This window comes from Carassius carassius, chromosome 8 (genome assembly GCF_963082965.1).
Source record: "Carassius carassius chromosome 8, fCarCar2.1, whole genome shotgun sequence".
NCBI classification, from domain to species: Eukaryota; Metazoa; Chordata; class Actinopteri; order Cypriniformes; family Cyprinidae; genus Carassius; species Carassius carassius.
Genome location: NC_081762.1, coordinates 9,366,264 through 9,390,715, shown reverse-complemented (window position 1 = coordinate 9,390,715; position 24,452 = coordinate 9,366,264). Strand labels below are relative to the sequence as shown.

Sequence of the window (24,452 nt, the reverse complement as noted above, 5' to 3'; positions counted from 1 at the left end):
ATGAGCTTTAGGTTCTTTTTAGCCTTTTACTACTTTAGAATGCACATTTAAAGTTTGTCATGTTATGACAAGTGCTTTTGCTTTCCTGTTTCTGGTTTAATGACCACTAAATTTGTGCAACTAAATTGCATGATGGTGTAGAGTTTGGTAACCTTCAAGATCCTTCAGATTTTTACCCTTCTGTCTGGTCATGTTGTGCAATGAAATTTTGAATCAGACCTTTGTGCTTCCATGTGCATTCCGCTCATGTTTTATTATACAGAAGTATAGTACACTCATTTTGTAAAAAAAAAAAAAAAATCCCAGTTGACAATACTTGATTTAGGTTGACTAGGAAATAATGGGAAGTTGTTTCAACAAGTAATATATTGTCAAGATAACCAAAAAAAAAAAAAAAATTGAGCCAATGGGGTGACAAGGTATTTTTAGTTGACTTATAAAAAAATTTTTTTCAGTGTTTGTTGTTGGAAGTTAGAGCTTGTAGTTATATGTAACTGTTTTGCAATTGAATTTCACATTTAGTGTTGCATAATTTTTGCAACTGTTCCAAAGCATTTCTTTCACCATGTAGACATGAGTATCAGACTTGTTTTACAGTTTCACACTTACATATACCGAATACATATTCAGCAAGTATGGCACATCCTGTGTTAAGCAGTTGTGAGAAAAATTTAGCAAAAAAGCTCGAAGTTGGATTTAAATTTTTATATAGCAGTAAATGGGAGTATTTTGAGACCCTCATCACATTTTCATTTTTATTTATTTATTGAAGCTTTTACGTTTTATCAGGGCTTAGTATGCCAGCTCTTTCTAATATTCATTTCAGAATGTTTTTGCTTTCTCTATTTTATTCATAGAAATGGTGGTTGTTCCTCATCTGAACTTTTTGCCAAGTGAGGTACAGAAAGTAGAAGTAGCCTGTGTAGTGTAGAAAGTCTTGCAAAAATATTCAGAGTCAAAGATCCAGAAGATACTATAAGACTTTATAAAAAGAAACAATGAACCTTCCAATAAGTGTAGGCTATATTTTCATAAAAACATGAGCCGCTTAAATGAAGAAAGGTATAAATATAACTGATATTCAAAATGGTAAGCAAGCTGTTTTGTTTACATTTCGCATATCTGCATATATCTCGTGTATCCATGTTTTGGTTTCTCATTTTAAATGATGAATATATATAAGTGTGCCATTGGCATTTGGAAGCTGTTGCTGTGAACCTGCATCACGCGATGAGCTTTCAAAGGATCTCTCTATACAAGTGAAACAGACAATTTTTAGGATTCAAAAACAAAACAAATCCATTAGAGAGATAGCAGGAACATTAGAAGTGGCCAAATCAACAGTTTGGTACATTCTGAGAAAAAAAACACAGCAGTGAGCTCAGCAACATAAAAAAGCCTGGACATCCATGGAGGACAACAGTGGTGGATGATTGGAGAATCCTCTCCAGATTAGACTTTGCCAAAAACCATCTAAAAAAAACAGTCCACTTCTGGAAAAGTATTTTTTGGACAGCTGAAATTAAGCTCAACTTGTACCAGAGTGATGGGAAGAAAACCAGGCTGTGTGATGGCATAAGTGTGCATGGCTTCCAGTGGCTCTGGGTTACTGGTGTTTAGTGATCATGTAACAGAGGACAGAAGCAGCTGGAAAAATTCTGAAGTGTATATGCTGTCTGCAAAGATTCAGCCAAATGAAGCAAAGTTGACTGAACGGCGCTTCATAGTACAAATGAACGATGATCCAAAACACACAGCAAAAGCAGCCCAGGAGATTTTAAAGGTAAAAAAAGTGAAATATACTGCAATGGCCAAGTCAGTCCCCTTTTAAGATTTCAACCCAACTGAACATGCCTTTAACTGGTGATGTTCATGAGTCCCAGACTTAAAGAGGTCATATGATGCAATTTCAAATTTTCCCTTCTCTTTGGAGTGTTACAAGCTGCAAAGACTAAAAAAGACTAAAGTCTCAAAACCAAAGAGATATTCTTTATCAAAGTTAAGACTATGCCTTGCCCCCCTAAAACTGCTCATTAAACCACACCCCACATCTCTACATCACTATGTGGAAATATTTGCGCAATGCCGCCCAAATGTTCACGTAAAGAAAGAAGGCGTGGTTTCAGTAACATCAGTTAGTGTTGAAGCAGCCATGTCTGGGAGATGCTGTGTGTATCACTTTATTTGGCCTTCCGAAAGTAGATGCATTTAGGAATCTTTAAGATTACTTACAACAAAACAGCAACACATTTTATGGATGACTGTTTTGTGAGACTGGGAGAGGAGGTTATTCTGACTTTGCTATGATAATTTGGCGCTTCTGAATCATGTAAATATGTTTTGTTATTAGTTTAAGTATTTGCTACTGAGTGTTCAAATGAGGACTTTTGCGCATTGCGTGTGTGTGTGTGTGTGCGCACGTATGTGTGTATGTGTGAGAGAGAGAGAGAGAGAGAGAGAGAGAGAGAGAGAAAGAGAGAGAGAGAGAGAGAGAGAGAGAGAGAGAGAGAGAGAGATAGAGAGACAGGGTCACACAGTGGAGTCAGCTGTCTTAACCGTCTGTGGTTTGTGTACTGCAAACACATACGAGCTTCATCACTGTCTGTCACCCGACTCTGTTCCCCTTTCACGCTTGAACTGATGGTAAAACTAAGGACATTATTAACTGTTTTTACATTTATTTGGAAATATGAAGTGATTATGGAAAGGGGTGTTACATTTCGTGTTCGGCCATTCACAAAGCACTGGGTCAGTTGGCCAATCAGAGCAGACTGTGCTTGTCGGAATTATGAAAATTGTGTCAGTGTCCATATACTGAATATATGCACCTAACTGTGTTTCATCACTTTCTCTAGAAATGCAATTCATGCCCTCTTTTTTTCTAATGTATTCTGTTACAAAACTTTCTAAAAAACCCAACAAACCACCACAGTTCCTCCAAATTTTGTCTTGGCAAAAAAGAATTTCATATTGAATTTTGTGTTACAGTACTTGTTGGTTACAATAGTTGTCTCAAAAATATATGAGAAAATGTGTTATATCAGCTGAATTGTAAACTTTTCTCAATCTCAGAAAATTTTCTTTCTTTTTTTTACAATTCTTTATTTATGTATAGACAAACAAGCAGCTCATATTTATTTGTATGGTGAAAGCTGACATTTTCAAAGCTTTTTGACAAGATTACGTTTAAATAACATATTACAAATACTGAAAATATTCTGACAATAATGGTACAGTAAATTAATTATGCATATTTAGCTGTGGCTTTGTTTTTAATATATCTAAAATCTTTTTAATTGAAACAGCAGAGTATACAGTGGATGCAGCAAAGAAACGCATCTCGTCTAATAACTTGCTTATAAAATGTTTTATAAAAATTTTGATTCACACTCAGTATCTGCATTCTTTTGGATGGAATCAAAGCTTTCTTCCTTAGTGCCTTGTTGTGAGAGACTTTGGTCTTCCTCCGTAAGTGCTCTGTGAAAAATGCCAGACAGACTTTGGTTGCAGCGTCGACGAACATCCAGTCCCATGCAGAAATACAGAACTGGGTTAATGCAGCTGTTGAAATAGGCTAAGTGTGAAGCCATAGTCCATCCTTTTTTTACTGCCTTATGGTCTTTGTTGACCAACTTGACCAGCCCTATAAAGTGGTATGGAGCCCAACATAAGAAAAAAGCACAGACCAATACAGCAAGAATTCGAAGAGGCCTCGATTTTCCAGAGAGTCGCGTTCTGCGTATCCCAACAGCAGCTAGTATGTAACAGATAAGGATCACCAGGAAGGGCAACAAGAATCCACAGATGAAACGAATGAAGTAGTAGATATACTTTTCTGAATTGTCACCTTTCTCCTGAAAATCAAATTATAAATACACATTTACATATTTGCTACATTTTATTATATAATTAATTACATAATAATATGAAAGGTGATTCATGCAGTAACCTTCAGCGAGCATTGGCTCACGTTGTTCTTGTAAGGAAAGACTTCCCGGTACACAAAGTACGGTGAACTAAAGATCACCGCCACAATCCAAACTCCCACACTGACCACACGAGCTGCAAATAACGTCCGTCGTTCTCTGGTGAACACTGGATGGCAAACGCAGAGCGCTCGATCCACACTGATGACGGCCAGAAGAAAAACACTGCAGAACATATTGGCGTACTTGAAGAAACCAGTAAACTTGCAGAGAAAGAGTCCAAAAGCCCAATGGTCATAGAAAATGAGTTTGATGAGAGAAGTGATTCGTGACAAGCAGAAGATCAGGTCTGCTACAGCGAGATTGACCAGCCATACGTTAGTGACATTGGGCTTCATACGGAAGCTGGCCATCCAAATGACCAAAGAGTTCCCAAAGGTGCCGAAGATAACAATGATGGCGAGGATGACAATGCTGAACTTATTCACCGTGTCTCCAGTGTCCACCTTAGTATTCACATGCTGATTAGAATGAGGAAGGTGAGTTGTGTTGGAGGTCATTCTGCAATCAAGATAGATAAATGTATTAATGTTACTTCAGTTGGTCTGTTTATCAGTAGTTTGTTTACAACAAGAAAGACTAAGTTACAAAGAGTTCCCATAGGAATCTCAAAAATGCTATAATAGATTACATTTTCATAATTTTGTACGTGAAGGTTGCACCATAATCTAAAATCAGACAAGAGAACCCCCCCATGTGAACATTACACCATGAAGTGTTTTCAAAATGTGTATTTCAAATTAAACATAAACTTGTAGGGTTTATACTTATAGATTTTGAATTATTCATTAACATCATGAATACAAACATTTAGAATTTCAGAAATCATTGTGTGAATGTCGAATTGTCTTTAATTCCAAGGTGTTTTATATATATACGTGTGTGGGTGTATGTTATATATTATTTAACCAGTATTGATGTGGGTTTTCTTACCTGTTTTTTTTTTTCAAAAATGAAACACTGCTGCAGTAATCCTTTGTGAATGAGGTAGCTGGAGTTTTATGTGACTAAAATGTCATTTTTTGATAAATCAGTCAGTGGCTAGTTCTTTGGTGGTTCTCTTCTGACAAAAAAGGGACAAACCAGAAGGGGAGGAGACATACACAAACAAAATATATATATACATGTGTCTGTCTCCTCCCCCTTCCTGTTTATCCCTATGAAATTGATGTTGATGGTGTTGAAATTATGCAGCTAAGTGATGATATCGCAGATAATTTTCTAGTTTTGTGTAAACTTCATATAGCTAAAACTGTAAATTCTACTCCTTGATACAAGTATTGTAGAACCATCACTTCTATACCACAAAAGACTGCTTTGTAAGTAATCTTCTCAATTCCTTAGCACATCCAAAAACTCAGAACAACTCTCTCTTTTCTAGCATTTCCCACATGGAAAGAACCTATATGTGGATGTATGTGCATATATGAAACCTATATGCAGTGTATATGCACATATATGCTGCATATATGCACATATATGATAATATATGCTTGGTGAGAAAGTATGCTATTCTACAGAAAAGCAATAAAAAGCCTGGAATTGAACTGCTGGTTTCATCTGGTCAAAGGAGAATTGGCTCCCTGACTAAGGTTTTTTCTCCATTCTGTCACCGATGCAGTTTTGGTTCCTTGCTGCTGTCACCCCTGGCTTGCTTAGTTGGGGACACTTCTCACACAACTTGATTGCACAGATACTATTTAAACTGAACTGAGCTGGATGATGGCATCATTAAATCCAGTGATGAAATGCATTTTTGTATTATTGACACACTGTTTTCCTATTTAATGCTTTTCAGTTGCTTTGTTACAATCTTTATTTTTAAAAGTGCTATATAAATATAGGTGACTTTATATGTTCTAAGAAGGTTGGAAGACGTATTAAAGGCAAATGGTATCAAGTTAAATGATGTCTGTATGTCTCTAAAAACATCTGCTAGGTTTGTTTGAGGAGGAAATCAACTTCTCACTCTTCTCTCTAAAAAATTATATAGTGGTTTGATAATATTCAAGTTACCTATGTTGCTGTTCAGATTTTATGATCATGGCAATCTTTTTGCTACAAAACTACAGACCGGTATCCCTTCTTCCATTCATTGCAAAGACGCTTGCGCGAGCTGTGTTCAACCAGTTTTCTATGTTCCTTGTACAGAACAACCTCCTGGACAGCAACCAATCTGGCTTCAAAAGTGGCCACTCAACTGAGACTGCTCTGCTCTCGGTTACTGAAGGCCTGCGACTAGCAAGAGCAGCTTCAAAATCCTCGGTACTCATCTTACTGGACCTTTCTGCTGCTTTTGACACTGTTAATCACCAGATTCTCCTGTCCACCCTCAGAAAGATGGGCATCTCTGGAACAGCACTCCTGTGGGTTAAGTCCTACCTCTCTGACAGATCCTTCAGTGTATCTTGGAGGGGTGATGTTTCAAAGTCACACCACCTTGCTACTGGGGTTCCTCAAGGCTCAGTACTTGGACCACTTCTCTTCTCCATCTACATGACATCATTAGGATCTGTCATTCAGAAGCATGGCTTTTCTTATCACTGCTACGCTGATGACACCCAACTCTACCTCTCATTCCAACCAGATGACCCGACGGTAGCTGCTCGCATTTCAGCCTGTCTGAATGACATCTCTAGCTGGATGAATGACCATCACCTTCAGCTTAACCTTACGAAGACAGAACTCCTGGTGATTCCAGCTAACCCATTGCTTCATCACAACTTCTCTATACAGCTGGGCTCATCAACCATTACTCCTTCGAGGACAGCTAGAAACCTAGGAGTTGTGATGGATCATCAGTTAAGCTTCACAGACCACATTGCTACAACTACCCGGTCCTGATGATGACAACATTAGGAAGATTAGACCCTTCCTGTCAGAGCAAGCAACCCAACTTCTTGTCCAAGCTCTTGTTCTCTCCAGACTGGACTATTGTAATGCTCTCCTGGCGGGCCTTCCTGCATGTACTGTCAAGTCTCTGCAATTGATCCAGAATGCAGCAGCGAGGGTTGTCTTCAATGAGCCTAAAAAGCTCACGTTACTCCTCTCCTCATCAGGTTACACTGGCTACCAGTAGCTGCTCGCATCAAATTCAAGGTACTGATGCTAGCCTACAAGACGACCACTGGCACGGCACCAACTTACCTAAACTCATTGGTTAAATCTTATGTGCCCTCCAGAAGTTTGCGCTCTGCAAGCAATCGACGCCTTGTGGTACCATCCCAAAGAAGTTCAAAATCACTCTCACAGACCTTTTCCTGGACTGTGTCCAGCTGGTGGAATGACCTCCCAATCTCAATTCATACAGCTGAGTCTTTACTCATTTTCAAGAAACAGCTAAAGACTCATCTTTTTCGCCTGCACTTAACCAACTAACACTAGCACTTTTCCTTTTCTTGTCTTTTAATTTTATAAATTAAAAAAAAAAAAAAAACCTACCTATGCGTTCCATACTAGACTAACTGAGACTTGTCATGGCATTTGTATACTGTTGTTGTTCTCTTGTTGACCTGACTGCTTCTATTGTTCTCATTTGTATGTCGCTTTTGATAAAAGCGTCTGCTAAATGATTAAATGTAATGTAAATGTATATATTACAAATTATTCAGAAATTTGAATGCATTTTAATAATACTTTTCCCATCAACTGGTCAAAATGCACAACACCCCTGTATCCTGCTTAAAAGACACGTGTGCTGCTCTGATGTAAACAAGCAAAAGTGAAAGCGATGTGGCATACTGTACAGCCATGTATAGTGACCCATACTCAGAATTCGTGCTCTGGATTTAACCCATCCAAAGTGCACACACACAGACTTTGAACACACACCCGGAGCAGTGGGCAGCCATTTATGCTGTGGTGCCCGGGGAACAGTTGAGGGTTTGGTGCCTTGCTCGAGGGCACCTAAGTCATGGTATTGCCGGCCTGAGATTCAAACTCACAACCCTAGGGTTAGGTGTCAAATTATCCAACCACTAGGCCATGACTTTTCTTGCCCACATGAGAAGCACATGGGGAACACGTGAGAGAAGTGCTGAATAAAAGCACATTCACTCCCTGACAGCAGATGGCGATAAACTGCAGAAAATGAAGCCTTTACCCTGGAAACCTCATAAACAAAGCAGCTGCCCTCCTTTCTAAAACGTATTTAAATAGCCATTCAGATTTTGTGGATGGTGTTCACCACAGCCCCAAAGACTTAAATATTAGATATTATATTATAAAATACTATATATATTATATTTAAATACTTAAATATAAGACTTAATGGGCTATTTATTTTCAAACTTTTTTATTCATTTTAATCTGGACTACAACATGCCCTAGATATTGTTTAAAAGTGTTTTGATTCTTTATTGTTCATTCACACTTTATATTACACTTTTCTTCATTAGTTAACATTAGTGAATTCATTAGTTAACATAAACTTCCAATGAAAAATTCTACATTTGCCACTGTGTCATTTAATGAGCTAACTTGAACTAAGAGTTGTATTTGAGCCTATATTATATTGAGCCTGGTTTCTCTCAAGGTTTTTTCTCCATTCTGTCACCGATGGAGTTTTGGCTCCCAGCCACTGTCGCCTCTGGCTTGTTAGTTAGGGACACTTCATTTACAGTGATATCGTTGACTTTATTGCAAATGATTGCACATATACTATTTAAACTGAATTGAGTGATGAACTGATCCAATGATGAACTCCCTTTAACTGTCATTTTGCATTATTGACACACTGTTTTCCTAATTAATGTTGTTCAGTTGCTTTGACACAATCTGTTTTGTTTAAATTGCTATATAAACAAAGTTCGGACAGGAACCACTTTGGCAGTTTACTTGAGTTTATTGAACACAATTTATCTATGGCGGTATGGTTCCTTATGGGGGTTCTTGCTCCCAGAATAACTGAACATACAAGAGCTTTAACATTAACCCCCTGGAACCATGAATTTAGAAATACATAACAATTAAGACTTTTAATAAAGTCTTTAAAGCAAACAGTGATAATCATGTAGATGTGGCAGTGGCACGTCTATCCTGTAGCCTGGTTATGAAGATGGGTGTCTCTCAGCAGTGAGGTCCATGCCAGCTAAGATTTTTTGAAACCTTAGTGATCTGAAACAAACAAGACGACAGCCAGAAGGTGCGCAGTAGTGTGCTCATGCTTATAATGGGGAGGGAGGGAGGGTTGCGAGCCATTGAGCATACTTACTGAGCAGTAGTGCCACGTATATATATATATATATATATATATATATATATATATATATATATATATATATATATATATATATATATATATATATATATATATATATATATATATATATATATATATATATATATATATATATATATATATATATATATGTCCCGTGTCTAATAGGAGAGAGGTGGTGATTGGAGCAATTTGACAGCTGACCGCATCAGCTGTTCACAGCCTTGCCTCCGTGGCTTGACTGAACTAACGCTGCGCTCGATGTGACTTGACTTGACTATTTTTTTTTAAAAGATTAATAACCTCTGTAGCAAATGTAACTATTGCTCATTGTGAATGTTAATGGTTAACTAATGAGATCTTATTGTAAAGTGATACTGTTTTTGTCTTATAGTTCTTTTGCACTTTAATCTATGTAAAACTTTTAACTTGATATATTTTTCTCTATTGCTTTATTGCATAGCTATTTTTGTTATAAGAAAAAAGTTATTAAATCTGTTATACTGTACTATGACCCCTTTTTTTTAATTTCTATACTGTGATAAAAGCATTAGCAATTAATTGCAACATGAAGATTTGATACCGGCATTTCCCTACTTAACACATATTCTTTAATGATTGTCCCCATGTCTTCATTGATGTAGATACTTGGGCTCCCCAGGATGTGATTGCAGATGATTTGTCTTTATTTTCAAACATGCAAAATCCCAAAAACACAACATCATCGATTTACTTGAGTAAATGGAGTTAAAAATCTCACTTAACTAATGCTGTAACTATACAATAAACCATGTCAGTTGATGGTTCCCAACCTTTTTCAACTCGCGGCCCACACAACCAAACACATATGTTTGCGCGGCCCACTGCAAAAAAAATAAAAAATAATAACTGCCCCCGCTATTGTTGGGTTAATAACTTAGTACTCAGAAGCTAGATTGTTAACTGTATTTATTGGATGAACTAGAGCTGTGCGATATGGACAAAAAAATTTTTTTTATCACAATTTGATGCACACATATATGCTAGACAGTCATAAATGCATTTAGGATGAATTTGAAACATATTTCCAAATAAAACCAATTAGAGCTTTATCAAAAAGTTGTAACGTCTCTAGAACAGACATATAAATAATCAAAATAATCACTATAGTAAAGGTGTAACAACATTTATAGACTTATGACAAAAAATAAATAAATAAAATAAATAAATAAATCCTGTTTTTGCCATGCATTGTTCATAGAGCTCATTAATTGTTGCGATGCCTCAGGTGTTGAAATAGATTTGTTATACATTATACAGGTTCACACGTTTGCAGTGTGTATAATACAGTATGTGTAAGCGGTGCAGAAGCAGCAGAGAGAGCGCGTTATTGTAATGCAAAAGCACATTAAAATAATGCACGAGCGCAAATCTCTCTGTTCGCACGCAGATTTTCTTTGCTCTGTCACAAAACCAGACGTGCTTGCTCAGATACACGCTGCTCTCATCCGGAGAGAGTGTGCGCACTTAAAACATGTCTCCTCTCTTAAACTGTGTCCTGTGCACTCACAACCAGGCGGGAAGGAAGTCGACCCGAAGGTGAAGTCGGCCGCGTGCCGCCATCTTGTAGCAGAACCTCACCTGCGTTAGCATCCCATTGACTCCCATTCATTTTGGCGTCACTTTGACAGCGAATAACTTTACATCTGAGGCGTTTAAAGACTCCATTTGTCCATTATTTATTTCTAAAGATACACGACAATGTATAAAGGGCTCCATTACCTTCTATGTTACATTATGGCCCTGTAGCAGGGGCGGATCTAGAAAATTTTGCATGGGGGGGCAAAGGGGTGGCAAGAGGTCTTGGCAGGGTGGCAGGGGTACATGGAATCCCTATATATGAATTGCTTTTAAAAAAAACACAAAAACACTTTTAAACTACAGTAGTTATTGTTTAATCATGCCCTTACACACTACAACGATGTAACAATGTAGGGCGGCAGTGGCTCAGTGTTTCATGTAGGTTGTCTACAAACCGGAAGGTTGGTGGTTCAATCCCCGGCTCCACCTGACCAAGTGTCGAGGTGTCCTTGAGCAAGACACCTAACCCCAGCTGCTCCCGACGAGCTGGATGGCGCCTTGAATGGCTGACACCGCAGTCGGTGTGTGAATGTGTGTGTGAATGGGTGAATGTGAGGCAAAATTGTAAAGCGCTTTGGATGGCCATGTGGTCTGTTGAAAGCGCCATATAAATGCAGTCCATTTACCATTTTACCATTTACAACGTTTTTTAATTCACAACACACACACCAGTTATGTTTAGACTACTTAATTCTATTGTATTTGTTATTTCCCCAGTTGTAACCTGGTTTCATTGCTGTGATATCTGAGAGGAATTTAATAGGACTGCTTAGGCTTAGCTAATCAAATGATCGATCTCCTAACTGGCACTGTATTGTGTGTTGTAACCATAGACTGTATAAAAACGGTTGTAACGTAACAGCCCAAACTAAAATTGGGTATTTTTATTTAAAGTAATTAATTAATTATTAAAGCGATTTAAGGGAATAAAGACAAAGAAAGGCTTGTTGTATTAGTGAAATAATTGTAACTATTTGCAACTAATATATATATTTTTTTAATTTACATAAATGAATCAAGGAAATTATAGCATATTTTCAATTCAAAAAGGCAAAATTTAATAAATAAATAAATAAAGTTGAACTTTTCTATTGTAAAAGAGTCAAATATTAAATTATCTACTTACATTTTACCAGGCATTTGTTAACTTATTTAATAATTTTGACATTGATGAGCTAGACCGCTGAACTTTTTGTCTTCCTAACAACAAACAGAGCGTTGCGTAATGTAGTGCATCAGAGCAGCATCAATAATAATATCAAGTGAATCTCTTATCTGCATCTTAACTTTATTGCCAATAATAATGACAGGTTTGCGAACGTGAACTCGGTGAGCTCGCGCAAAACACATCTTCAGCACAGCGACTCATTTAAACGCCTCTGATTGGCCGATGTGATCAACAGACATGTCTGTGATTGGCTACAATGCTCAACGTTGCAAAAGCACGTCAAAAGTACCTTTAATGCAAAGGGAAAAATATAAATAAAAATGTAATATGCACTGTTCATGATTAGTTAATCGCGGCCGCTGTAATCTTATTCACATTTGTTTTTCTGATGAATTGTTTTGCTCTGTGAGAAAGACAAGGTAACAAAATATTCGGGGCTTTACTAAAAACTTTCGGGGCTTAAGCCCCATTAGCCCAGCCCTAGCGCTGCCCCTCAATATTTTATATTTTTTATTAAGCTGTTCTTGTCTTTACTAAAATCAAAATCAGGCTAATCAAAGAGAAGAGTGCTCTTACAAATCACGAGGGAGCGATTTGACCTCTGATTTTGCCTAACGTAATAGACTCGCTGTTTTTGCTGATGCTGAATCGTCTTTAGCATACAATACATTCATTACAAATGTAACGAAGTTAAACGTGTGTTTAAACTACACCTGGGGAAACTCACTTCACCTTCAGAGGATCTGACCGGGGCAGGTCAGTCTCTGGTTGCAGGGCCACCGCACCGAAGCAGACTCGCTGTGTGTATGAGCCAGACTGAGCGAACGCCGCTCTGCACGTTTGAATCAGGAACGTAACTAAGTATTTGAGGGGCAGGGGGGAAGGGCGAATAATACATTTAAAATTAAAAATTAAATTGTTCACTTTTGGTAAATGTATTGGACATAGTGGTGGGTTGTTTTTGTAAGTACAGTTTTTGGATCATTAAAGTTAGGGGGGCAGCTGGGGCACCTGCCCCCCCTTGCCCCCCTGTAGATCCGCCCATGCCCTGTAGAAACAGTTTTTGTAAAAATAGGCTAACGATTGCATCATAACCACTCGACTCTCTGTCGCACAGTAGAGAAATTACCGTACAGACAGGAGGAGAAGCTCGCAGGCAATCGGGGAGACGTCAAGAGAGAAGCCCATAGATACAAGCCCTGGCGTTACATTTTAAAATACTATACAAAATAATTAATCAGAATACTTACTCCTGCTCACTCACGCCAAAGAACTCCCCGCTCAAGCTCGCCGTCTCTGCAAGATTAACAATGGCAGTTTGCACGCACAGCTACTAGAAGATTTAAATCTGTCAGACAGGTTGCTGACTTCATCAAGCTTAGTTTGAGTCTGCGCGTCAGAAACGGAAGTGCTAAAAATCGCTAAAAATGGGCTTCACTTGTCTCAATTGAGTTCCAATGGGGTCGCTGTGTCCATTTATTTTACTGTCTATGCTCACAACTCTCTATGCTCATGTGCTAGATATTCATTATTCTCGCACATTTTTATCTCTAGCAGTTTGAACGCTCTGATCTGTTAACATGGGCTCGGAAAAAAGGCGCATCACAGACAGTGTGTGAACCTGGAGTTAGGCACATGCCCAGTCTGTTCTGTTCTCGCGCTAGGCGTGTTGCATTCTGTTTCGATCGGATAGCATACTACAGGAGGCCAGGGCCGCGGAAAATCATGCTATAGGCTAAAGCTATTTAGAAATCGCGCTCAAATCATGATTTTATGATGATTTCTATCAATCACACAGCCCTAGAATGGACTGGAAATGAATAGAAAATAACTCGGGCTGGCACCGCTCAGCAAAACGGGAAAACCAGATCCAGGCAGAGCTCCAGATTGGGTAGACCGTCAGCGGAGCAAGCACCAGGAGGGAACACGTTGACAGCCGTTTATGCATGTTTGAATTTGTGCAGCAAAAATATCTAAGATAAATTGGCGGTTTATTCTTAAACCAATCAATCAGCAAGCTCGAATAGCGGAAGCATAGTTACAGTTTATTATTTATTTTTTGTTATTTAATTATGTATATATATGAAATATATTATTTCTTTTAATAGTAATTGGCGGCCCACCTGCAATATCATCGCGACCCACTAGGGGGCCGCGGCCCACAGGATGAAAACCACTGCATTAGTTTATTACAGTGATTTGTAAAGAAACATTTAAATTGCATGTTAAGCTGTATTTATATTATTATTATTTTTTAAATACATTTCTAATGATATTATTTTTGTCTCCAGTTTGCTGAAATACAAACATTTAAACAGTGGATGTCGTTGTTAGTTATTTAAGACTAATTTATACAAAATTACATTATTACATACTGAAGAACAGGTTAAGTAAAATAATAATAATAATGTCATCTAAGTGCATATATTTAGCAAAATTGCACTTTTTATTTATTTTTTTCTAGTTAAGTAACATGTTTTGAGTTTATACTCACTCAATGGCTTTTCAGGGACATTGTTTGACGTCTTGAAACTCTGAGTGATAACGAGATGTGATTCTGTTTCTTTCAACACCTCTGATGATCGTTCATGTTTATTTGCTGTGGTACCTAGTAAAGAGGAAGAGATGATCGTTCATGTTTATTTGTTTCTCAATCCCTTGCCAATTTTATTTATTATATATCACACGTCCTGTGTGTGTGTTTGTATTTTGCCATTTTGTTTTATAAAATTATCAGTTGATGTGTTGACAGCTAATTGCTTGTTCAATTTAAATGTGAATGAAAGTGTTGTCTCTATATCATTAAATAAATTACATAAAAAAATGTTTTGTCATCTTTATTTAAAAATTTAAGGCAGTGGGGTAACATTTGTTTACGAATATTGATCGAAGTAAAAAAAAAAAATCCCAGCTGACAGACACAACATGATTTAGTTGACTGGACTAGAAAATAATAGTCAAGTTAACTTAAAGAAATTTGTTACCTGGACTAATTCCACTCTAATCTGAAGTTGTTTTTTAAGAAATATTTTGTCAAGATAACAAAAAAATTTTAGGCAGCGGGGTAACAAAATATATTCAGCTGACTCAACAAATTCTTTTTACGGTGACTAAGTAAAGAGGAAGAGATGATTGTTCATATTTATTTCCTGTGGCAACTAGAAGTAAAGAGGAAGAGATGTTCGTTCATGTTTATTTCCTGTGGTAATTAGAATTAAAGAGAAAGAGACGATCGATTTCTGCACTGCTGCGTACTGAGGCACTTAAATAATCTTTCACCTTACATTTAACACCAAACCTTTATTTATTGTTTAACTTTAGTGATACAATTGGCAGAATCTTAAATCTGACACTTTGTTTCATATGACAAGTAAACAAAAATAACCATGATTCATTATGTTTCATTAAGTTTTGTTCATGCATCGAGTGAAAACAGCATCTATCAATTTTTAGGATTAACACTGAGATCACTGTAACAATGAGACATGATTAAAATTGAAGAACAGATTTCAACCCAGCCCCTAATTAGTTCTATTAGTTAGCTAGTGAAATTAATAAACGGTCCGTGCATTGATCCTGAATAAACGTGCAATTTTTTTATTCCCTGCGCCACCCCCCCCCCCCCCCCCCACACACACACACACACACACATACACACATAACAACACTCATCTCACCCACTCACTCACACACACACACACACACACACACACACACACATGCTATTTACACATATTCCGCGACAGTTTTTAGGGTCAAATTTGTCTCTGCTTTTATGAATTGAGGTGATGAGGCCTTGGTTCCAGGTCCTGGGAAATACACCTGCACTGAGGATGATATTTTAAACAGTTTAAAAATGGTCAGTTGGAATTGTTGTTCTGTGCATTTAATCATTTCATTCAGAATGCCATCAATACCACATGCTTTTTGGGATTTTAGTTTTTGTATATTATCGCACAGTTCAGCTAGTGTAACGGGATAATCTAGGGTGTTCTGGTACTCTTTAATGGTTTACTCTAGAACACATTGTGAGTTTTGTTCATGGTTTCTGTTTATATTGCTTAAGAAGAGAAGTGGTTTATCCACACATCTCTTCTTCATGCATGGTAAGATTAGTTTAGTGTGTTCCAGTGTTCCCAGAAACGATTTAATTCTAGACATTGTTCTATTACCTTTAGCTGATTTTGTATAATTTGTTTCTTTTTCGTTCTTAGGATGTTCTTATATTGTTTAAGTTTCTCGTGGTAGAGTTGGCGTGTGTTTACATTGTCAGCATCTCTGTGTTTCTGATTTGATAAAGTTCTTCTTTTCTCTAGCGGTTTGCATGTGCACTGCACGTCGACACGGACAATAATGCGCAGAAGTATAGATTAAAACTGACGCAATGCCTACAGTGTAGGTCCGATGCAGAAGTATGAATCATCCTTAAGTCACCAGTCACTTACTTTGGCTAACAGAACATCCCCCCTCCCCCTCCATCATTTTATATTTCTATGTTCAATATCTAATTAATAGAGATCTATGCACTTTTAAGAAAGCTTTGCTTTTGATGTCCTTCATATGTAAAAGGGAAGTGATTAGGGCTATACAAATACCCACAATTGTCTCTTTGCACTTTACCACTTGTTTACTCACATGAGGTATTTCATGTATTTGGACCAAGTGTTCAAGTGGGCATGAAGACTGCAAATCTGATGGGACACACTTATAGTGTAATGTTTATAGAGCTTTATTTTGATTTTCACTACTTTGCACTTCAAAATAAGCTTCTAAATATCTGTTCAGTAGTATCTGTAACAGATGACACATTTTAGTAATTGTGGTGCTTCTAATTAAGCGATAAATAGTTGTTGCATATGTTGCACAAAATTTGCACCAATAAAATATGCAACACTACTGAATTTTACTGCCAACTTATATAATGCTCATATAGATATAGATATATTTAATTTTGTCTGGACTTATCATTTCCAGTGATGTGAGTAGACAAAAGTATTTTTTATTTTTATTTTTATTTTTTACATAGTCATGCATTTATTGCAGAGGCCAATATAACAAAACTAAAACCATATAAAAAGCCAATTCATATGGTTCACAATCTTCATGCAGACAAACCTGTGTCCCTTTCCAGTGTTAGCATGATAATAATATCCACTTTATCTTTCTGCCTCAAGTGGGTTTAAATACATCATGCTAATATTTACCAAACAAGGAACATAGGCACGCATAACCTCATTAAAATTTAGTAGGCCTACTGTTGCATGATGTTGCAATATTTTCAGTGCACAAAGTTCTTTAACTTAACCCTAATTGACTCCATTTAATTATGATCATCAATTTAGGTTGAAATGCCAGTTTTTGTTTTTTATTATTATTATTATTCTGACATTATTGATTATTCTATTTCACTCTTTAATCATATTGAATCTCATTAGTCCTATTCCTATAACACTCTGAGTCTTGTACTGGCCGGTATAGACTAATATTCTCGATGGCTCGTGCAATACTTAGCTCATTTCAGAATACTTTTATTTAGTCCCCATAGATCTGTAAACAAGGTAAGACTATATCTAACCCGGGGTCATAACCGTTACTATTACTATAGAACCACGTTGACAAACTTAACTTCTTTTATGTAACTTTATATAATAATTTCTCACTTACACTTAAAATAATATTACAACAATCAGAGGATGAAGCTGACCTGAATTTGGGTTGGTCAACAACACAGTGTTGTTCTAAATGGAAAAACCCAATAGCCTCTACAGTCTAAGTAAACATGACTAGTGCCAGTGTGTTTGCCGGAGCTCTAAAACATTTCAGTCCATTACTAACCTGAATGCAGATTTGCAGTGTTATTGGCTTAACACAATTAATTAGAGTCAAACATCTCTGATTATGTCAAAATACATTTACATGTAACAATGTATTATCAGTCAGGTAAATATGTATTATGCTAATTACATAGCCAAATCTAAGATATCAAATCAATACATGAATCTAAGAGTAAGATGCATACCTGACTTTTGAAAGATGCATAAAAGTGTGTGGATACACTCTAAGTACAGGCTTCGGACTGCAAAATCACCCTGAGCTTTTTGCAGTTTTCACTTATACACCCTGACCAAGGCAAACATTCTCCAAAATGAAGAGAGGAACTATCAATTTGAATTTGCATTGATCAAGTCTAGTTAACACCTTTCAGGACAGAAGGTAATCTGTATGTAAGTAACTGAGAAATGACACACCCTCTCTTCAAGTTATTTCTAAACTAGGGGTGTCAAACTCAGTTCCTGGAGAGCCATAGCCCAGCAGAGTAGTTCTAACCCTGCTCCAGCACACATTTCATGTAGTTTTAAAATAAACCTAAATGATTAGATTAGCTGGATCAGGTGTGTTTAACTAGGGTTATATCTAAACTGTGCAGGACTGTGGCCCTCCAGGAACTCAGTTCGACACCCTTGCTCTAAACTCTTAAAGTAAAAAATATAGATGGCACTTTGTTTCCTATGTCCGTTTTCAATCCATCACTTATTTCACACAGCTTTGTTTGTGCTGCTGGCTTTGTCTATCTACAATAGTGTAACCCTGAGCAAGTGGTTCTACATGTTCATCACCTTCTTTGCTGGTGATAGAGAGCCTCATAGATGGCTATTTAAAGTTTTGTGTATTTTTGTGACTTTAGAGCCCCCTTCAGTTAAGCGAGTGGAATACACTTATGTCTTAATTACAGTGGATTGTACACGTGCATTTGTTGCTGCACATTTTGGGCAGAATTCTGCACCCGCTCGCCAAACCGAAAGGAAAACAAACCATTTGCCGTTCTAAAAGTCAGTGTACCATCAGAATGATCCTGAAACTGAAGTAGAAAACGTAGATACAGTTGCTTTCGGGATTGCAATGGCTTACGTAAGTTTACAGTAAATGGTAGAACATAATAAATTGTTAAAAGTTATGAAATGTTCTCATGGTGCAGAATGGAGATAATATGACGTGGTTGAAAGGACTTTGATTGACCTTATGATAAAGTTCTGTCACAGAAAATAAATAAATAAAACCAGGATGTGCAGCTGGGTAAGGTATAGCCCAATGATTGGCTGATGTCATGCTACTCCTTTATGATTGGCTAACATGGCTTAAATCCTATGAACTTATCAGTGTTGCCATTGATAATATAAAAAGGGAAGGATTTGATTACTCAGGATGCATTTTTTTTATTCATTCATGAGCAGCCATTCATTAACTTTTGTGTGCGTTAGCTGGGAGGCAAGTCAGATATTTGGCCTTGTTCAGCCATTTTGCTCCTCTCGTTGGTGCATATGACTGCTCATTTTTGTTTTTCTTTGACTGTACAAGTAGTTGTCGGATCTGTGTATGTGGACTCCTTTCGGAGTAGATGGCTCCGTTGTGGTATGTGTCTCTTTTGAATGTGTCTCTAGAAGTTTGTACCAGTTAACCATGTTGTCATTTAGGAGTAGAAACTTAAAGCAGGTACTGCAGTCTCTTAGAGTGTCCACATGGAGTGCAGTGCTTAACCACTTGTTTTGCTTTCACAACTGGGTGGTTAAGTCACATATTGTGCTTTAAACAAAACCGATTGTGTCAAAGCAACTGAACAACATTAATTAGGAACACAGTGTGTCAATGCAAAATGACAGTTAAAGGCAGTTCATCACTGAATTCAGTGATGTCATCGTCATCATTCAGCTCAGTTCAGTTTATATAGTGTCTGTGCAATCATTTGCAATCAAATCAGTGATATCACTGTAAATGAAGTTTCCCCAACTAAGCAAGCCAGAGGCGACAGCGGCAAGGAACCAAAACTCCATCGTGACAGAATAAAGAAAAAACCTTGGGAGAAACCAGGCTCAGTTGTGGGGCCAGTTCTCCTCTTACCAGACGAAACCAGCAGTTCAATTCCAGGCTGCAGCAAAGTATCTTCTGATTCCTGTGGTCTTGTCCCGGTGGTCGTCTGAGACAAGGTCTTTACAGGGGTTTGAGGTGAAAATCCAAAAGGCCCCCACTGGCCACTTCTCTCTTACTGGTCATTTCTGTAACTATAGATTTGTGTATCTGGCTTGATTAAGATTGTTTACAAAAAAAAAGGGTAAAAATAATGTTTTGTTTAAATAAATTGCTAAATTTATATACATTGTCTATGTCTTCATGCTCACCCTGCCTTTGGCAACGAACCTGTGTGCCCTTATATGTGGCTGTTATCTCCCAGTATATTCCAGGTGGTGTAGTCGATTACAGGATTTGTATCCGTTGTTTTTGGTAATTTCCCCTACCTGACCACCCATTGCCACACATGCAGACCAAACTCCTATTAAAAATGCATCACTCTTACAGTCTTTATGACTACCACAACAAAAATACAAGTGTGCCTGTTCTAATTATTAAATATATGGTGACCTTCCAATGGTTAGAACAAACAAAAAACTAAGTAAACATGATTGCTTATTATTTCATTTTTCGTCAATATTCAAAAAAACATTGTCACATTTGTTTTTTTTTATGTTTATGATTTGGCAATTGTCTTTTGCAGGGATATTTTACATGTGTGCCCACAGAATGTATGAATCCATGAGAGTGGTTGGAAGTCACTAATCTGAAGAAGGAAAAACAGCAAGCAGCAGAAAGATCTGGCTCAGAAATAATCAGGACCTCCATTAGACCTTAATGTTATACCTTAAAATGGCAAAAATACACTGAAAGATTAATAGCTTAAAATAGCATTGAAGGACGTCTTGTCTGAGCTGTTGGAAAGCAGAGCTTGCACATGTAGTAGTCTATATGTAACTGTTTAGCAATAATTTCATTTTTAGTGTTGCAGCCATTCTTTGCAACCGTTCATACGCATTTTTTTTCTTTCCATGGGGCCATGAGGAGTAGACTTGCAGTTTCACACCAGCTCAAATACACAGTCAGCAAATGTGACACATCCTGTGTTAAACACTGTGTATATTTAGTCTTATCGGGGCTTTAGGTTTATCAGTGCTTTCAAACATTCATTTCCACAGAATGTTCTTGCTTTCACCCTTTTCATTAATAGAAATGATCCTTCGTCATCTGAACAATTCTTTAAATAAAATGTTTTGCCAAGTGAGGTGCAAAAAGAAAAGTTCACTTCCTTTTTTTTCTGAAGAAGACCACTTACTCTTAAAAACTATAAAAAAAACTGAATTCCCCAAAATCATTAAAAACAGACATTAGCTAAGAAAATCTTAATACATTGTATTTTCTTGAAATTTGTAACTTTTCTCGACAATTTAATTTTAGTAGGCAAACAAGTACAGCTCCTATCTATTTGTATTGAAAAAGACTGACATTTCCAAAGCTGTTTGACAAGATTATGATTAAATAACTTAATTCAAACCAGAAAATAATTTATCAATAATGGTATATTTAAATTCTTATTTGGTTCTGTCTTTGTCTTGTAAATATATGATGTCTTTTTAAAGGAAACTGTGGAGGACACAATGCATGCATCAAAGAAACGTCCCTGTAAAAAGTTCCTTTAAACTACAGTAACACAATCAGTGTTTGCAGTCTTTGGAATGGAGCTTTCTTCGCCAGTGCCTTCCTGTGAGAGACTTTGGTCTTCCTCCATAAGTGCTCTGTGAAAAATCCCAGACAAACTTTGGTTGCAGTGTCGACGAACATCCAGTCCCATGCAGAAATACAGAACTGGGTTAATGCAGCTGTTGAAATAGGCCACTTTTGAAGCCATACCCAGTGCCACTTTTATCGCTTCATTGCCTTTGTTCACCAACTTGACCAGCCCTATAAAGTGGTATGGAGCCCAACATAAGAAAAAAGCACAGACCAATACAGCAAGAATTCGAAGAGGCCTCGATTTTCCAGAGAGTCGCGTTCTGCGTATCCCAACAGCAGCTAGTATGTAACAGATAAGGATCACCAGGAAGGGCAACAAGAATCCACAGATGAAACGAATGAAGTAGTAGATATACTTTTCTGAATTGTCACCTGCTTCTTCTCCTTTCTCCTGAAAATGAAATTATAAATATAAATGTACATATTTGCTTATATATTATTATATAGTGATTACATAATAATATGCAAGGTTATTCATGCAGACATAAAAGTAACCTTCAGTGAGCATTGGCTCAAATTGTTCTTGCCGAGAAAGACTTCCCGGTACACAAAGTACGGTGAACTAAAGATCACCGCCACAATCCAAACTCCCACACTGACCACACGAGCTGCAAATAACGTCCGTCGTTCTCTGGTGAACACTGGATGGCAAACGCAGAGCGCTCGATCCACACTGATGACGGCCAGAAGAAAAACACTGCAGAACATATTGGCGTACTTGAAGAAACCAGTGAACCTGCAGAGAAAATCTCCAAAAGGCCAGTGGTTAAAGAAAAACTTTTTGGTGAGAGAAATAGCTCGCGTCAAGCAGAAGATCAGGTCTGCTACAGCGAGATTGACCAGCCAAACGTTAGTGACATTGGGCTTCATACGCAAGCCAGCCACCCAGATGACCAAAGAGTTCCCAGTGGTGCCTAAGACAATTATGATGATGAGGAGGACAATACTGATCTTATTCACAATGTCTCCAGTGTCCACTGTAGTGTTTGCATGGTGATTTGAGATGTCAGAGTGGATGTTATGGAGAAAAGTTGTATTTGAGGCCATCTATAATAAAGACAGATAAATATATATTATGTATTATAGATATATGTTCCTTCGGTTTTTCTGTTTAACAACATATATGTTTGTTCATGATGTCAGTTTGAGAGCCAACTACAATGACTAAGTTGCTACAGGAATTTCTAAAATGCTTGAAGTGATCAAATTTTCATATTCATATCAAAAGATAAATACCCTTATTGTGATCATTGGACCACAAGTGTATTCAAAGTGTGGTTTACCGGTCCTGTAAGAATTGCAAGATGAACACAACTTTTGTCATCTTGCTTGTAAAATTGGTGGTTTGTATACATACATACATTTACTATTAACAATGTATTGATGAATCAATGTGAGTGTTCGTACCTGTATACAAGTCAGTTTGACTGCTGCAGTAATCCTTGGTGAATGAGTCACAAGTGTCTGGTTCTTTGAAATCACATCAGTGTGAGCTCATTGCTGCTTTTTAGTGTAATTTATTTGGTCATTTTATCCCCTCAAGAAAAAAAACAGGACAAACAGGAAGGGGGAGGAGAGATATATGTATATACAGTTGTGTATATCACCTCCCTCTTCCTATTTGTCCCTTTATGAACATATTCTAAGGTTGGAAAATGTTTTAAAGGCAAATTGTAGTCTCACTCTTCTCTCCAAAACTATCTATAGTGATTTGATAATATTCAACTCAGCTGACTGCTGCTGATTGTTGAAGTTCATCTTGGTTCAAGGTTTTATGTTCGTGACACCATCTTTTTCATAGTTTACCATTGGTGTATTTGATTAAAGTTTTTTTTTTTTTACTCCTCTGGTTTTATTATTGTGACACCATCTTTTCATAGTTTAGCTGTGGTGTCTGTGATTAAAGTTTTTTTTTCTAGTTCTTCATAGATTCTGGCTTTGTGAAGTTCTCTGTGGTCGGTTTTTGCGGAAACAAGGTGAATATCGCGGCTTGCTGTTTATGTGGTTCAGACCTAGTCCTTCTTGTGTTTGATGATTCCTATCATTCATTTTAGATTTTAACTCACTATTTTTTCTACTCTGATCAAGTGTTGCTGTGTTTTGTATATGTAGTGATAATAAAAGACTGATGTTCTTAAAAAACAATTGGGTTGTTAGGGTTATAAACGCTCCTGCTTAACAGGCTCCCATGATTTATCATATATATGTCTTTCTCAAATAAAAATATATTAAGGATTTTTAACTTTACATCTAAATTTCTCCATATACCAGTAAGGATTATTTTTAATTGCTTTGCATTTAAGTACCATAATCAGGGCTGCCAACTTGGAGAAATTCATTAAGAAACTCTCACAATGACGACAGTTTTTATTCTGTCATCCCACACATCCTTTTTGTCATGCAGTTTCACCGACGTGACATCCGATGTGACAGTTTTTGTTTTTTTATATGAAGAACATATAGTTGAGCAATATCAGACAAGGAGGAAGAATGCTGTTTTCTCCAAATATTAGCTGAGTGAATGATTCAAAAACCTATTCAAGTCAATAGTCACTTGCTTCAAGAATTGTTTTAAGTGCATTCGTGCCACCCCTGAGCTGAATTAAATAGTCTGTGTAAATACATCTAATGCAATTTTATATATTGTTTTGTTTTGCATTATTTTCATGCACCATGATATGTATCAGGTCTCGCTTTGCATAGGTCTTGGTCTTGACTACAGCAGTATTGCTAACAAAGATAAATTGCAGCAGAAGCTTTAAGCATAGCCATGCATTTATTGCGCAGGTAAGTTTTCTAGGCTGATAATAACTTTTTCTTTTTCTGCCTCAGGTGGGCTTAA

The 24,452-nt window shown here is 37.1% G+C and overlaps 2 protein-coding genes across 2 annotated transcripts; both read right to left on the bottom strand.

Annotated features, from left to right (window-relative positions):
* Window positions 1–3,337: 3,337 nt before the first annotated feature.
* On the bottom strand, window positions 3,338–4,486 carry LOC132144670 (C3a anaphylatoxin chemotactic receptor-like). The gene is made up of 2 exons (XM_059555229.1): window positions 3,950–4,486; window positions 3,338–3,854 (listed from the first exon to the last, which is right to left on the bottom strand). Exons 1-2 carry the CDS (start codon window positions 4,484–4,486, stop codon window positions 3,369–3,371), a joined length of 1,023 nt encoding a protein of 340 aa, XP_059411212.1. The 3' UTR covers window positions 3,338–3,368.
* Window positions 4,487–21,297: 16,811 nt separating this feature from the next.
* LOC132144669 (C3a anaphylatoxin chemotactic receptor-like) lies at window positions 21,298–22,657 on the bottom strand. Its single transcript, XM_059555228.1, has 2 exons — window positions 22,106–22,657; window positions 21,298–22,001 (listed from the first exon to the last, which is right to left on the bottom strand). Exons 1-2 carry the CDS (start codon window positions 22,655–22,657, stop codon window positions 21,513–21,515), a joined length of 1,041 nt encoding a protein of 346 aa, XP_059411211.1. The 3' UTR covers window positions 21,298–21,512.
* Window positions 22,658–24,452: the final 1,795 nt, after the last annotated feature.